Source organism: Equus asinus, chromosome 6 (assembly GCF_041296235.1).
Source record: "Equus asinus isolate D_3611 breed Donkey chromosome 6, EquAss-T2T_v2, whole genome shotgun sequence".
Classification (NCBI taxonomy): Eukaryota; Metazoa; Chordata; class Mammalia; order Perissodactyla; family Equidae; genus Equus; species Equus asinus.
The window spans coordinates 81,391,918-81,408,354 of record NC_091795.1 but is presented as its reverse complement, the minus strand read 5'-3'; the positions used below and the strand labels follow the sequence as shown (position 1 = coordinate 81,408,354).

The 16,437-nt window shown below is 39.3% G+C and overlaps 1 protein-coding gene across 1 annotated transcript in view; it reads right to left on the bottom strand.

The window, feature by feature from the left end:
• ASXL2 (ASXL transcriptional regulator 2) overlaps window positions 1–15,794 on the bottom strand; it is a 160,911-nt gene extending 145,117 nt beyond the window's left edge. Inside the window, exon 1 of the mRNA XM_070512449.1 lies at window positions 15,464–15,794. Within this exon, the coding sequence (XP_070368550.1) occupies window positions 15,464–15,520 (57 nt within the window). The 5' untranslated portion in view covers window positions 15,521–15,794. The remainder of the gene's footprint in view (window positions 1–15,463) is intronic.
• Window positions 15,795–16,437: the final 643 nt, after the last annotated feature.

The window sequence follows — 16,437 nt, the reverse complement described above, 5'->3', positions numbered from 1 at the left end:
TGGCACCGCTTGGCAAAAGCCATGCTGTAGTAGGCGTCCCACGTATAAACCAGAGGAAGATCAGCATGGATGTTAGCTCAGGACCAGTCTTCCTCAGCAAAAAGAGGAGGATTGGCAGTAGTTAGCTCAGGGCTAATCTTCCTCCAAAAAAAAAAAAGAAATCAATAACAGAACAACAGCTGGAAAATTTCAAAACGCATGGAGATTAAATAACATACTTTTAAACAGCACATGGGTCAAAGAAGAAATCTCAAAAGAATTTTTAAAATATTATGAACAAGGGGCCGGCCCAGTGGCACAGTGGTTAGGGTCGCAAGTTCTGCTTCTCGGCAGCCTGGGGTTTGCCGGTTCAGGTCCTGGGTGTGGACATGGCACTGCTTGGCAAAAGCCGTGCTGTGGTAGGCAACCCACGTGTGGAGTAGAGGAAGATGGGCATGGATGTTGGCTCTGGGCCAGTATTCCTCAGCAAGAAGAGGAGGATTGGCAGTAGTTAGCTCGGGGCTAATCTTCCTCAAAAAAAAAAAAAAAAAGAAAAGAAAATATTATGAACAAAATGAAAATAAGACATTAAAATTTGTGATATGCAAGAAAAGCAGTAGTTAGAGGGAAATTTATGGCAATGAAGGTATATATTAGAAAAGTAGAAAAATCTAAAGTCAATAATCTAAACTTCCACCTAGGAAACCGGGAAAAGAAAAACAAGTTAAATTCAAAGTAAGCCAGAGAAAGAATAAAAATTAGAGCAGAAATCAGTGAAGTTGAAAACAGGAAATCATAGAGGAAAAAAATCAACAAAACCAAAAGCTGGTTCTTTGAAAAGATCAATAAAATCAATAAGCCTAAGTTTAAGAAAAAAAGAAGACATAAATTACTAGTATCAGAAGAGAAAGAGGGGACATCAGTACAGATCCCATGACCATTAGAAGGATAATAAAGGAATATTATGAACAATTCTATGCCCATAAATTTGATAAGCTAGATGAAATGGACCAATTCCTTGAAAGACACAATCTGTCAAAACTCAACAAGAAGAAATAGACAATGTAAATAAGCTTGTACTGATTAAAGAAATTGAATTAATAATTAATAACCTTCCAAAACAGAAAGCACCAGGGCCAGACAGGTTCACTGGTGAAATCTAGCAAACATTTAAGGTAGAAATTATACCAATTATCTACAATCTCTTCTGGAAGATAGAAGTAAAGGGAATACTTCCTAACTCATTTTGAGACCAGCAATATCCTAACACCAAAACCAGACAAAGACACTACAAGAAAATAAAACTACAGACCAGTATCTCTCATTAACACAGATGCAAAAATCCTCAAAAAATATTAGCAAATTGAATCCAACAAACGGTAGCAAGCAGATTGGGGAAGATCAGAATTCAAAGTACCAACAAACTGACTGTGAGTTTAGCAATTTTTTACCTCCAGTATCTCTCAACCTGAACTCAACACAGCCCAATGCCTGGAAATGGTCACCAGTGTGGCTAGAGAGAGTTCCATTAGGATAGGACTCTCCTAATGCTCAGGGACAGAGCAGAAATTTCCCCACTTTCTTCCTTTTATTTTTAATTTTCCTTGTTCTCTCATATGTCAAACCCCAAGTAATCCTGTGGCAACGACAGCAACAGAGCAAGCAGATACCTAAAACTCTGAAGGAGGGAAACTTTACCCTCCAATCAAAGGAGCTGTCATCCCAAGAGAATGAAACAAATCCCCATTGCTCTTCTTCCCTCTCATCTCCTGCTGCTTGGCCCAAGGAGGGCATAACTGTGGGAAGCACACAGTAGAGGGGGAAAGAGAAAGCCCCAAATTTCCAGCCAAAGATGTGAAAAAGAGGAGCCCCAGGGAATCAGAAAGTACTGGGAAGACTGCAGATGAAAGCCACCCTTTAAAGTTGCTTATCAACTCCCCAGCTGACACCTGAGCTGTGTATACATGGATGGGACCCTAAAACAGTGTAGACAGGCTTTGAGAACTGAACTATGGGACAGGTCAGGGGTCGGCAAACATTTTCTATAGAGGGCCAAATAGCAAATATTTTAGGTTTTGTGTGCCAAAGAGTCTCTGTCGCAACTGCTCAACTATGACCATTATAGTATGAAAGCAGCCACAAAAAACACATAAACAAATGGGCATGGCTGTGTTCCAATAACATTGTATTTATAAAAATAGGCAGTGGACTGGATTTAGCCCACAGGCCATAGTTTCACAACCCCTGGGGAAGGCCACCACCCAAATCCCAGACAGTCTGATGGTACACACAAGGAACAAATCCAAATAGCACTAAAAAGGTTTTGAAAACTTAACTGACATTGAAACAACCACCCAGAGAAGGCTGGTCAGAACATGAAGTCTGACTCCAATTCAGTCAACTGTCTGCTAAAACAAACTATTAACCTTCTCCATATAACTTAAACAAGACCCAGAGTGTCAATTATGCGATATTCAAAATGGCCAGAATACAATCTAAATTTACCTGGTATACAAAGACCCAGGAAAATCCACTTGCTTGGGAAAGGAAAATCAAAAGACAAAAGCAAGACCATAACACTGATATGGGAAATGTTTCACAAAGACTTTAAAGCAGCTATTATAAAAATGCTCCAAGGTAAACACTCTTGAAACAAAGGGAAAGAAAGTCTCAGCAAACCTGAAGATAATATAAAGAACCACCAAATGGAAATTCTAGAACTGAAAAGTAACCAAAACAAATTAAAAAACCCCATCTCACTGGACGAATCAATAATAGAGCAGTCAGTGAACACGAAAATAGAGGAATGGAAATTACCTAATGATCGAATAAAAACAAACCCATAGTCAAAATCTGAAATTCTTTTGTGTGTATGAGGAAGATTGGCCCTGAGCTAACATCCATGCCAATCTTCCTCTATTTTGTATGTGGGACACTGGCACAGCACAGCTTGATGAGTGGTGTGTAGGTCCACACCGGGGATCCAAACCTGTGAACCCCAGGCCACCAAAGCAGAGCATGCAAACTTAACCACTACACAACCAGGTGGCCCCCAAAATTTAAAATTTTGGGGCTGGCCCCGTGGCTGAGTGGTTAAGTTTGCGCGCTCCACTGCAGCAGCCCAGGGTTCAGATCCTGGGCGCGGACATGGCACTGCTTGTCAGGTCACATTGAGGCGGCGTCCCACATGCCACAACTAGAAGGACCCATAACTAAGATATACAACTATGTACGGGGGGGGTGGGGTTGTTGGGGAGATAAAGCAGAAAAAAAGAAAAAGATTGGCAATGGTTGTTAGCTCAAGTGCCAATCTTTAAAAAAAAAAAAAAAAATTTTGTACACCAAAGGACACATCAAGAAAGTGAAAGAACAACCCACAGAATGAAGAAAATATCTGCAAATGATGTATCTAAGGAGACACTTATACAAAGTATACATAAAGAACTCTTATAAACCAACAAATGACAAATACTCCAATTAAAAAATGGGGAAAGGATATGAACAGACATTTCTCCAAAGAAGATACACAAATGGTCAGTAAGCACATGAAAAGATGCTTTTTAAAGTATCTTTTTAAAAAATCACATGAATAATATAATTATTCATTAGGAAAATACAAATCAAAACCACAGTGAGATACCAGTTCACACCCACTAGAATGGCTATGATCATTTAAAAAAACAAAAAAGGAAAACAAGTATTGGCAAAGATGTGGAGAAATTAAAACCTTCAAACACTGTTGGTAGGAATGTAAAACAGTACAACCAATATGGCAAACAGTTTGGCAATTCCTCAAAAAGTTAATCATAGAATTAACATTATGAACTAGCAATTCCACTCCAAGATATACACCAAAAAGAATTAAAAACACACGTTGATACAAAAAGCTGTACATGAAATGTTCATGGCAGCATTATTCATAATAGCCAAAAAGTGGAAACAACCCAAATATCCAACTGATGAATAGATAAATAAGAGGTATCCCCATACAATGGAATATTATTCAGCCATAAGAAGGATACATGCTACAATATGAATGAACTTTAAAAACATTATGCTAGGGGCCAGCCCGGTGGTGTAGTGGTTAGGTCCATGCACTGCACTTTAGCAGCCCAGGGTTCGCAGGTTTGGATCCTGGGTGCGGATCTACACACCACTCATCAAGCCATGCTGTGGTGGTGTACTACATGCAAAATAGAGGAAGACTGGCACAGATGCTAGCTCAGCAACAATCTTCCTCAAGCAAAAAGAGGAAGACTGGCAACAGATGTCAGCTCAGAGCCAATCTTCCTCATCAAAAAATAATAATAATTATGATGCTAGGTGAAAGAAGCCAGACAAAAGGCCACATATTGTATGATTCCATTCAAATGAACCATCCAGAATAGGCAAATCCACAGATACAGAAAGTAGATTAGTGGTTACCACAGGCTTGGAGAAGGTGAGAAGAGGGAGTGATTGCTAATAATGACAAAGAATAAATATCAAGAAATTGAAAACAGAAAAATTAATGAAAACAAAAGCTAGTTCTTTCAACAGATCAATAAAATTGATAAACTTCTAACAAGAGAGACAAACAAAAAAAAGAGAAAAGACACAAATTACCAATATCAGGAATAAAGAGGGGATATCACTACAGATTCTGCAAACAGTAAGGGAATACCACAAAAAACTCTACAAACATAAAATCAATGACTTAAATGAAATAGACCAATTCCTGGAAACCCACAAACTACTAAAACTTACCCAAGAGGACATAGATAATCTGAATAGTTATATCACTATACAAGAAAGTGAATTCATAGTTTAAAAATTCTGCAAAAGAAATCTCCAGGCCCAGAAGGTTTCACTGGTGAATTCTATCAAACATTTAAAGAAATAACGCCAGTTCTACATACAGTCAGTTCTCACTATTCATGGTAGCCATGTTCTTTAAGGCACCATAGCACTAAATTAGCAAATACTGAACCACTGTTCCTAGAGGAAATACAGAGTTAAGTTCCTGCAAGCCTCCAGACACATTTCTGTCAACTAATTAATACATAACCTTGTTTTTATGTATGTTTCTGTTAAAAGCCATCTTTTTAAATACCTATTATTGATTTATTAACCTTGAACTCATGGCCAACAGCACTATAACTCACGCCTAAACAAAGCTTATTTAATACAATTATTTTCTCCATAAGGCATGTCACAGCTTTCCTGCACTTAAGAATACTAGACAGCACTTCAGCAGTATACTTCGGGGTCATATTAAACAGTGAGAGCACCAACAAAAAGCACAAAAAATGCAAAAACCATGGTACTAAACAGACCACAAAAAAGACACATTTTCACTATGAGAGCTTGAAATGAGAAGGCAGAACCTCACCTTGTTTGACCTCAGCTGGAAATGTGTACATTGGGTGACTCAAATTTTTTGCCACTCTGCACATGTCCATGAATGACTGCAAAAGCGTCATGAGTACTGATTTTGGGGGTAAGCGTAAATTTTAGCAAGTAGGTGAATTCACAGATATTGGACTCCACAAATAACGAGAATCAACTGTAATCTCTCTCAGGAAAGAAGACTTCCCAATTCATTTTCACAACACCAGCATTACCCTGATACCAAAACCCAGACATACACGTTACAAGAAAACTACAGATTAACATCTGTCACGAATGCAACTGTAAATGCTCTCAACAAAATATTAGCAAAGCCAGCAACATATAAAAAGTATAATACACCACAACCAAGTGAGGCTGTTTTTCTCCAGAATGTAAGGCCAGTTCAAAATTTGAAAATCAATGTCATCCACCATATTAACAGTCTAAAAAGTAAAAGCAAATGAGCATATCAGTTGATTCAGAAAAGGCATTTGACAAAATCCAACACCCATTCATGACAAAAACTCTCAGCAAACTAGAAAATAAAAGGGAACCTCCTCAACCTGACAATAGGTATTCACAAATAACCTACAGCTGATATACTTAATGATGACTGACTGACTGCTTTCCCCTATAATTAGGAAAAAGAGTATCTGCAAATCACATATCCAGCAAAGTACTTGCATCCAGAATATATAAAGAATTCTCAAAGCTCAACAGCAAAAAAAACAACCTGGTTAAACAGTGGGCAAAAGACTTGAAGAGACTTCATCAAAGAGGATACATAGATGGCAAATAAGCACATAAAAAGATGCTCAGCAACATATGGAGCTGGCCCAGTGGCATAGTGGTTAAGTCTGCATGCTCCACTTTGGCGGCCCAGGGTTCCTGGGTTCGGATCCTGGGCGCAGACCTACACACCACTCACCAAGCCACGCTGTGGCAGCATCCCACATATAAAATAGAGAAAAACTGGCACAGATGTAAGCTCAGGGATAATCTTCCTCACCAAAAAAAAGACGCTCAACAACATAAACCATAGAGAAATTAAAATCACAATGATATACCACTACACACCTATTAGAATGACTAAAATAAAAAATGTTAACAATACCAAAAGCTAGCAAGGATGAAGAGCAACTGGATTTCATAATGTTACTGGTGGGAATGTGAAATGATATAGCCACTCTGAAAAACAGTTTCTTAAAGTTAAACACATACTTACATATATTACCCAGCAATTCCACTCCTGGGTATTTACCCTAGAGAAATGAAAACTTACGTTGAAAGGAAAATCTGCCCACAAATGTGTATTGCAGCTCCATTCTTACAGTTTCTGTGTTGCCAAGATTCTGGGCATGGGTCAACTGGGTCTTCTGCTTTGGGTCTCAACAGGCTGAAATCGAAGTGTCAGCTGGGACTGTGAATTCATCTGAGGCTTGGGGTTCTTTCCCAAGCTTACTACCAAGCTTCCCTGTTGGCAGGTTTTGGTCCCTTTCTATTTTCTTGCTGGCTCTTGGCCAGGAGTCACTCATCTTGTACAGGCTGCCTGCCATTCCTTGCCAAATGGCCTTCTCCACAGGCAGTTCACAAAGTATTAGTCAAGAGAATGGGATTTTGTGTAGAATCTCCTGAAACAGGAGATGGATCTTTCAGTGGGTTCCCAAACTTGTTCATAGCTAGTTTAGGTCTCTGTGTGATTCCACACCGGCTCTGGGAAGCAGTGGCAAACACAGGCCCTGAGGTTAAAAGGCTTTTCATTAGAACTGTCTCAAACCTCTACACTTCTTTGCTAAGAAATAACATCTTTACAATAGTTTTCCCACTCAGAAACATAAAATGATCTACATTTATTCATTTTTAAGTAATATTAACTAACAGTGTTTACAACATACTAAGCATTGTACACAGAAGTTTTCATACATTCTCACCTAGTCACCTAACACCCCAAATGGTAAGTTCTATTATTATCTCTATTTTAAAGTTTGGGAAATCGAGAAAGCTTAGATAGTATAAAACCCTACAACTCCAAACGTGGTCCTTAGACCAAAGCGCCAGCACCATCTGGGAACTGCTTACAAACGCAGACCCTCTGGCTACGATGCAGACCTAGTGAATAAAAATCTGCATTAGAACAAGTTCCCCAGATGATTCTTGTACACTTTAACGTTCGAGCACTGGTTTAAATAACTTGTCCAAACTGACACAATAAATGGTAAAGCCAAGATCAAATCCAGATTGTTAAGGTTATTCCCAAGTTGCTATTAAAAATAGTCCTATTTTCTCCATTACGTCTTTCATGGGTGATTAATGATATATATGAAAACTGTTTTTCTATTATCTTTATCTTATAATCCAGCTCTTTTTTACATCTTTGTGCACACACACGAACACACAATATAAAAGAGAAAACCCTTCCAAACACATTAAACTATTTCATGGGTACCATCCATTTAAACTGAAAAGACTTGGGAGAACCACTCAAATCATATACGAAACTAATTTCTATAAATCAATAGCAATACATTTAAATTTTTATGTTCCTATATACAAATAAGTTACTAACATCATTAAGCACTTTATTTGAAACTGAATATGGCTAAACCAGCTAGTGAATAATTCAGACATCAGTGAGTTAAAGATTCAAATGATTTGGGCCATCCCAAGGTGTGAACTCCAATGAAAGTCCATTCTAAACATGGTATCAACTGCTAAATGTCAGTAGCCAAAGAATTGTCAAACGAAAGTCTTTCACAAGGTAATTTTTACCAGAAGATGGATCAAATTACTCAGAAGACACTACAAGTAAGGTTTACAGTGTCCCCTGATGCCCAGAACTAAGAACTTGTGTATTTACCACTAACCAATTTTAGTTTTGTCAAGCAAGTCCAGAAATAAGAATTATCACAGAAATTTCCCAATGTCTAAAGGTAACTTAAAAGGGTCTTTGGAAACAAATACCTTGGGCGTGTCTTAGAACAATTTTTTTTCACAAACAAGAGAGAGATACTCAGCCAGTCTTCCATGGCAAACAATACTTAAATACAGTTGACTAACTTTATCCAAATAGTGCGCTCTTGAAAATGAGAACAGTGTCTTCTCTTTTACTTCCAATAAAAAAAGGTGAAAAAAGAAGATTTAGCACTCATGTGCAAGAAAGTGAGTTAAGCTCAGCAGGTAGAAACATTTAAAAGAAAAGTCTCTGCCTTCAAGGAACAGTCTTAACTAATATACAAACTGAGTTTCCTCTTACTCGTCCATAATAAAATATGCGTTTTATTTAGGGAAGATATGCCTTCAGGGCTAAACATTTTTCAAAAGCACTCAATTTATAATCTTTGAGTGAGGAAAGTTTTTCTTAATACGATTCAAAACCTAGAAAAGCATAAAAGGTAAAGATTAATAAATTTGTTGATGTTAACATCAAAAATGGCTGGGCAGCAAAAAAAAAAACTGCATAATCAAGTCAAAAGACAAAAACGGGAAACAGATCTGTAACACCTATCACAAAGGGCTAGTTACCTTAACCTACAAAGGACTCTTAGAAATTAGCATAGGGGCTGGCCCCGTGGCCAGGTGGTTAAGTTCATGCGCTCCACTGCGGCAGCCCAGGGTTTCACGGGTTCGAATCCTGGGCGCGGACATGGCACCGCTCATCAGGCCATGCTGAGCGGCATCCCACATGCCACCACTAGAGGGACCCACAACTAAAACTACACAACTATGGACTGGGCGTCTTTGGGAGAAAAAGGAAAAATAAAATCGTTAAAAAAAAAAGAAATTAGTATAAAAAAGACTAGGAAGCACAAAAAAAAAGGAAAACGGCCTGAACAGACAAGTTTACTGAAAAATATACAAATAGTCAATAAGCATAGGAAGTTACTTTACACCTGCCCTGTCCAAGAACGGTAGCCGCTAGACAAATGAAGCTATTTAAACTTAAATTACTTAAAATTAAACAAAATTCAAAATTCAGTTCCTTAGTCACACTACCCACATTTCAAGTGCTCAATGGCCACATCTGACTAGTGGCTACTGTACTGGACAGCACAGATATAGAACATTTCCATCAAATTCTATTGAACAAAACAACAAAAGAAATGCTTTACTAACATATCAAAATGGCAGAGTAAAGACTGATATATTCCTTGGATTACAGAGAAAAGTAGAAAAATAACAGGAACCTTCAAAATTTTGGAGAGGAATATAAATTAGCACAAACTCAAGTTTACAAACTGTTTAACTTAACTATTCCATTCACACAAATACACACACACACATACACATGACATACACGCAAACAAACATACATATCCAGATATATACACTGAAGTTCTTGTTACAAAGGAAGCAAACTATAAATAACTTACATGTCAAATAATCAAGGATACAGTCAAAAACAATGGAATATTTAGAAGCCATTAAAAAGAATAAGGGAGAGGCCAGCCCAGTGGCGCAGTGGTTAAGTTCACACATTCTGCTTCGGCAGCTTGGGGTTCACCAGTTCAGATCCTGGATGCAGACCTACCCACCGCTTTGTCAAGCCATGCTGCGTCAGGCATCCCACATATAAAGTAGAGGAAGATGGGCACTGATGTTACCTCAGGGCCAGTCTTCCTCAGCAAAAAAGAGGAGGATTGGCGGTAGATGTTAGCTCAGGGCTAATCTTCCTCAAAAAAAAAAAAAAAATGAGAAAGATACATAAGTAATGGCATTAAAAGGCGTCCACAACATTCATAAAGAAAGCAAGTTGCAGAACTGTATATAAAATATATATAGGTATAGATGTTTATGCATATTTCCACATACAAGGTTAAAAGTCTAGAAGGCTATACTCAAACTATCAACTATAGTTAAGTTCAGTATGGCAACTCTAAAATATTTTCAATATTTCAGTACGCAGACTTTCACTTAATCCCTGTTTTCAGTATAGTGACTCATCAAAGATTAACTCTTTACAGACTTCTGTTCTACTTGTTTTTTTTTAAATAATGAGCCTATGCTACTTTAATAGAAACTATTTAAAGTAATACTATTGTTTTTACCATATTTAAAGAATTCTAAAATTTAGTATATTCACTAACCTTTTAAAACAACACTAAAAACATGATAAATCAAACTGCATTAAAAATACTAAATTGCACAATGCTATCAACTATGAGGATGGCCTCTGAAATACAAGAAGAAAGAAAACAGAACTAGAGGGGCATTCAAAAGATTTCTGTAAAAAGGGCAAAGATAACAGGTTTTAACCAACCTTACTGATCAGTTCCCTGCAGTTAGATCTTCCACACACCGGCCTCCTTCCAGATAGCTTTTGTAGTGAAAACACAATGCCCTTTCACTGACAGCAAAATTGCACAGCCTTTTAAGAGTCAATGGATTCTGTGGATGAGGAAACAGCAAGGACTTCCGCAAGCCTGACGTTATTTTCTGCACCCCTGTCAGAACTCTAAGGACATGCAGCAGGAGCACCTTTCCCAGAAATTTTTAACTTATGTGTTCAAAACAGATTTTGTTTTTTTTTTCCTTCAACAAGTTAGGAGGCTTGTGGGTTTTCAATACAGGACCATACAACAAGACAAAAGGAAGGATGAACTGAAAATAATAATACAAAATTCAAGAAGCAAAACATGGGAACTTTGCTTCAATATTATGGCAAGAAGGAAGATCACTCAAGCAAAGAGTGTTACACTGAATCACCTAGCACAACCACACCTGCAGATAGCAATTTCACAAGGATATCAAATATCTTACGATTTTATGTCAATTATACCTCAATAAAGCTGAAATAAAAAAATAAACATAAATATGCAGTTAGTGTTTCGAAATTATGGACCAGAGTAGTTTCTCAATTTTCAACCCATGCCCCTTACAATGATTTCTCACTCTATTTTTTTATGTATTCCACAAACCAGAAAGATTTTGCCCAGTTTTTACTGTCTACAGTCTATATTATAAAAACAACACATTTGTTTAATACATTTGTCCAAGATGCATATTCTCCCCTAAAGACTACAATACAACTACAAATATAATACAAATACAGACTTAAAAGGCTCTGGCCTGGTTAATATATATCCAAGGTGACATAATCAGGCCTGGCCGTACTCCTAGCCTTGAAAAAAGTTACTCATGGTAAAGATTAAGAGTACTGAAAATTTCTAAGATAATAGGTCTGCTTTTTCTGAAGTGCATTTTGTTAAAATTTTTTCTACACATCTTTTTAATCATTACATCTTTTTATCATTATATTTTTAAGTAATTATTTTCCATTTTCTATACTTCCTACATAAAAGTAATTAGCCTATGACTATTACTCCTTTAATAGAAATTTTCTAACTACCATCTTGTTCCCCAAAGTTAAATGACTTTAAGTAAATAACAAAAATAAAAAGCCATGTAGGGGCCAGCCCGGTGGCACAGCGGTTAAGTGCCCATGTTCCGCTTCGGTGGCCCAGGGTTCGCCGGTTCTGATCTGGGGTGCAGACGTGGCACCGCTTGGCAAACCATGCTGTGGTAGGCATCCCACATGTAAAGTAGAGGAAGGTGGGCATGGATGTTAGCTCAGGGCCAATCTTCCTCAGCAAAAAGAGGAGGATTGGCAGCAGATGTTAGCTCAGGGCTAATCTTCCTCAAAAAAAAAAAAAAAATGCCACACATATTCAAAATAATATTAACCACCAAGTGAAGCCTATACAGATAGCCTCCAAAGATAAAAAAGCCACTTTTTCTTCAGTCTACAAATCACATGCTAAGGATCTACAATATAGACTGCTGTGCTCCTCATCTCTAATACCGACACTTCACTTCTCCTACTTTGACCACTTAACTCCCAATAGGTGCCCAAAGGCTCCTCTAGTGTACAATCTCTAAGGTCTGCCCCTCTGTCCCTTCCACCTACAGTTACAACAAACTTATCCTTTTAGGGCATTTCTCCCTTTTAATGCTTCCCTAGTTGTGATGGGTAACAAGGGTAAGGTCAAAAAGAAAACAGGATCAAAAAGATTATACTATTTTGAAAGCTCTATTTTGCAGAAACGGTTAAATTCCTCAGAGATGTCATCAAATATTTAGATAATACAATGTCTTTTTTTTTTTTTAAGAATGAGCATAATTTTGAAGATAGTTCTAAAGTCAATGTAATGGTTCTCAATATCTCTGGCTTACTACAAATTTTTCTATTTAAATTGCACCAAACTCTATACTCCAGATGTCTCATCCAAATCATTTCATTACCATCATCATTGCCACCCTTACAACTTAAAACATGTGAGACTGTTAACTAAATACTTGAATAATGCTTTTTATATCTAGCGTACTTACACAGGACAAATATACAATCAGTAAGGACACAGTCCAGTGCAAGTGAATGAACTTTCAAGTTCAGCTGAATCTCAACTCCATTATCCCTCTCTCTGGTGTCCCTAGTTATTGGAATCTGTCTACACTCTACATTTAATCAGCCTTTGGGCATAATTTTACTACTATACAATAATTATGAATCATAATTTTGCTTTTTCAGAATGTTCATAGCAACTTTACATCAATCGTGTAGCTCTCACACGTACCTGCACAAACCCCATATTACATATGTATATATACATACATGTATACATATGTATACAACTGATTGAATAATTTTACTTATCTGTTGCTATATTATTGGTCAGGAATACAATCCCATTTTAATAGGAATACAACCCCAATTTAATAGGATAGCTCTAAAATGCAGGTACCAAGAACACAAGGAATAAGGAGCAGATATTACCCGTATTCGTAAATAATTTTATTATTTCCTTGCTGGAACTGTGCTCCTAAAACATTTGACCTCAATGCCTATGAAGTAGGTTTAAGACTTAATTCTCCTAGTCCTCTTGATCTTATAAATAAATATACGCACCATTTCTTAATTTAGATCAAAGTTACTTCCATTTGTCAAATCACTAATTTTCTGATCTCATTCTGCAGCCTGAAATATTAAAGATGTGCTTTTGTCTATGCCATCTACATTTACTTCTATCTATTCCTCCTACAAACAGAAATCTTTGAACACAGATTTAGTTTAATGCCTCACTTTACAGATGATAAATGAAAAAGAGTAGAGTGTTTTCTAGATTTTGGCTACCAGAAAAAAAGTTTTAGCGTCACCATTCTCTTTATAAAATTCATTTTTACTTAGACTGAGGCCTTATACGTTTGTCAGAATCAAACAAAAATACCAAGACACTAATAGACTGATCAATTCAGGAACTCACTCAGAACCCAAACTAGTCTTCCCATCTTTTAAATACTTTTTTTCACATAGCTAGCTAAGGCATGAATGTTTACTATGAATGAGAAAATATACTAATTTATTATAGGAAATCTAAATAGTAGATGTAGACATATTTCTCCTATTTGCATAATCTCCCAAAGATTATTTTACCCCGAGATCATAATTCCAAAAGTACTCTTAAGAGCCTAGAGACTTAAAATTAATTAACATAATTAGAGTTGGGGTCTGCCTACCTATAATTAAAATTTACCACCCTTATTTGAATAAAAGGAAGCAGTCTTGAGGTATTTATCAAGCAGAAGAAAGCAAAATAGTCTGCTGTGAAGGAGCAAAATTCCCTACCCCAAAAAATTATTTGAAGAGTTTTACCTTTTAGAAGAAAACGACCAGCAGTCACAATTATGAAGATACACTGTCAGTGAAAACACTTAATAAAGAAAACGTGCTATTATTTATTCACTTTTTCACATTTCCAAATAAAACCGACACAGGAGTTTAAGACTCATCAACCCCCTTAATGCATAAAGTTTACAAAACAAATGCACAAAGTTTACAACACAAATGCACAAGAGTGAATAAACAGTAGGACCCAGATTTGGGAAAATAAATTAAAAAAGACTGGATGGTAAGATACTAAAATGGTAACAGCTCCGAGGGGGTGAAACACGTGCTTTATTATTTTCTTCTTTACACATTTCTATAATTTTCCAAATTTTCCCACGGTGAACATTTATTACTTTTATATCCATAAAAATCTCATTTAAAAAATAAACCATACAACGTATAATAAAGGTTCATATAGAAGGGTTGTCCATGTTGTACGAATATTACTGACAAGATTCACTATTAAAGATAATGCCTACACGCCTCCTCACTTCCCAACACTAAAATGCTGCTGTTTTATGTCCTATTACTTTTCTGCTGCACCCTCAAAGACGGAATGAACCTCACTTTCTCCTAACGTCTCATTTCTACATACATACACACTTCTAATTTTTTCACAAAATACAGCAAGTTCTCACTAACCCTAAACAGTCCGTTTTTAAAAATCCACCTCTCAATTTCGTTATAACAAAATTAAAAAGAAAGAGATGGTTTTTCCCCCACTAGTTACAACTTCGTGAGGCCAGGGTCACTTTAGCTACGGAAAAGTCAAGGCCGGGGAAACTACACGTCCCACCATGCATTGCTGCCTTGTTCAGAGAAGGTCTCTACGGAAACAGAAAAAAAATTCTACAAGTCCCACCTGTTACTTCGTTTCTAAACACCTCCTGCACTTTCAGCTCCAGCAGCAAACAAAAACAAGAGCCTCGTGACCTCACGTCGCCTCTGGGAGCCCAGCCTAGCAGAGGGCCCCGGGGTCAGGCGACAAGGCGGCTCTAGCGGGTAAATTCTACCCAGCTCCAGCGCTCCCCTCGTCTTTCCGGGGCTGGGTGCACGCACAAGCCTTTTCCTATCTGCATCCAATGGGGGCTCTTCAGCCGCACAAGGGAGAAGAACCGGTTACTGTGCAAGCACAACACACTTCCCCGTAGCGGGGCGGGGGCTCCCACAGAGTGGGGGGGGAGAGCGACGTGACCCCAACAGGCAGCTTCGAAACACCAAGGGGACTCGTCGCAGACGCAGGGAGAAGCCGCAGCCCTGCGGCGACCCTCTTCCGCTGGGCGCCTCCATTCCCACAGGGATCACAAGCCCGACACCAACCGCCGCCCTCTCCGCGCGGTTCTGTGCCCCCTCAGCCGGGTCGCTGGGCCAATGACCTCCCTTCCCCTGCGACCGGCGGGCGGCGAGGGGACGAAATCCTCCCGGCCTTCCCCTTCGCTCCCTCCCCCTTACCGTCTTGGCGGCCTCCGCCCAGGTCCTGCCCTTCTTCCTACGGCCCTTTTCCCTCATGTCGGGTCTTGAACTGACTGGGAGGCTCCCGTGTCCGGGCTCCGGCCGCCCTCCCTGCCTGCTCTGCCCTGCGCTGCTTTTCCCGCGGTGCTGGGAAAGGTGGGAGAAAGGGGAAGTCAGGCCGGAGGAGCACCCAAACAGAGGAAGCGACGGGGGTAGTGCGCGGGGGGGTCTATGGGGCGGCCGGTCCTCCTGCTGCCGTTGCCACTGCTACCGCCGCTGCCATATTGGGTCCTTACTGTACAGGCAGCCGCTACGGTCACGTGACCGCTCCCGCGCGGCCGTCACTACTGTACGCAGCCGGCCGCGCGAACGAGCGCGCGCGCGTCCCCGCCTCCCGCGCGAGTCTGCAGGGCGAGGAAGCCGGCGGGCCGCGGCGCCTCGCCACACCCCCGCACTTCCGCTCTCCGCCCCTCCTCGGAGCATGCGCTTGAGAGAGGTCTGGCGCTAGCCTGCGTCAGGCGTCCCAGAGCGCTCGCCCGCTGCGAAAATCTGCCTGCGGAAGCGGAACTTGATCCATCCCGGAAGGCTTATTGAGCGGATTCTGACCGCGTGCTAGGCGCCGCGGTGGCTATAGAGACTTGGAAGAGCCGGGCTCTTCACTCAAGGGGCAACCCTCCCAAGTGCCGCTTTCAATAAGCCTCGTACTTGTGTTTTTTCATTTGTCCAGGTTCATTTTAACAAAGGTTATGTTTATGAAGATTCGCAACCATTTTCGTCTGCTTGTTAACCGCACACGATAGATGAGGTAATTTGAGATTGAGTGGACTTGCCAAGCTTACGAGTCTAGGATGTGGAGAAACTGAAAATCAAATTGCCACCTCAGGGCCCTTTCCGTCTCCCCAGAAGGCCTCTCAAACTTAGGTGACCTTTTCCTAAAGCGGCCAATAACTACATTCACATTCACGCTTTTGCAT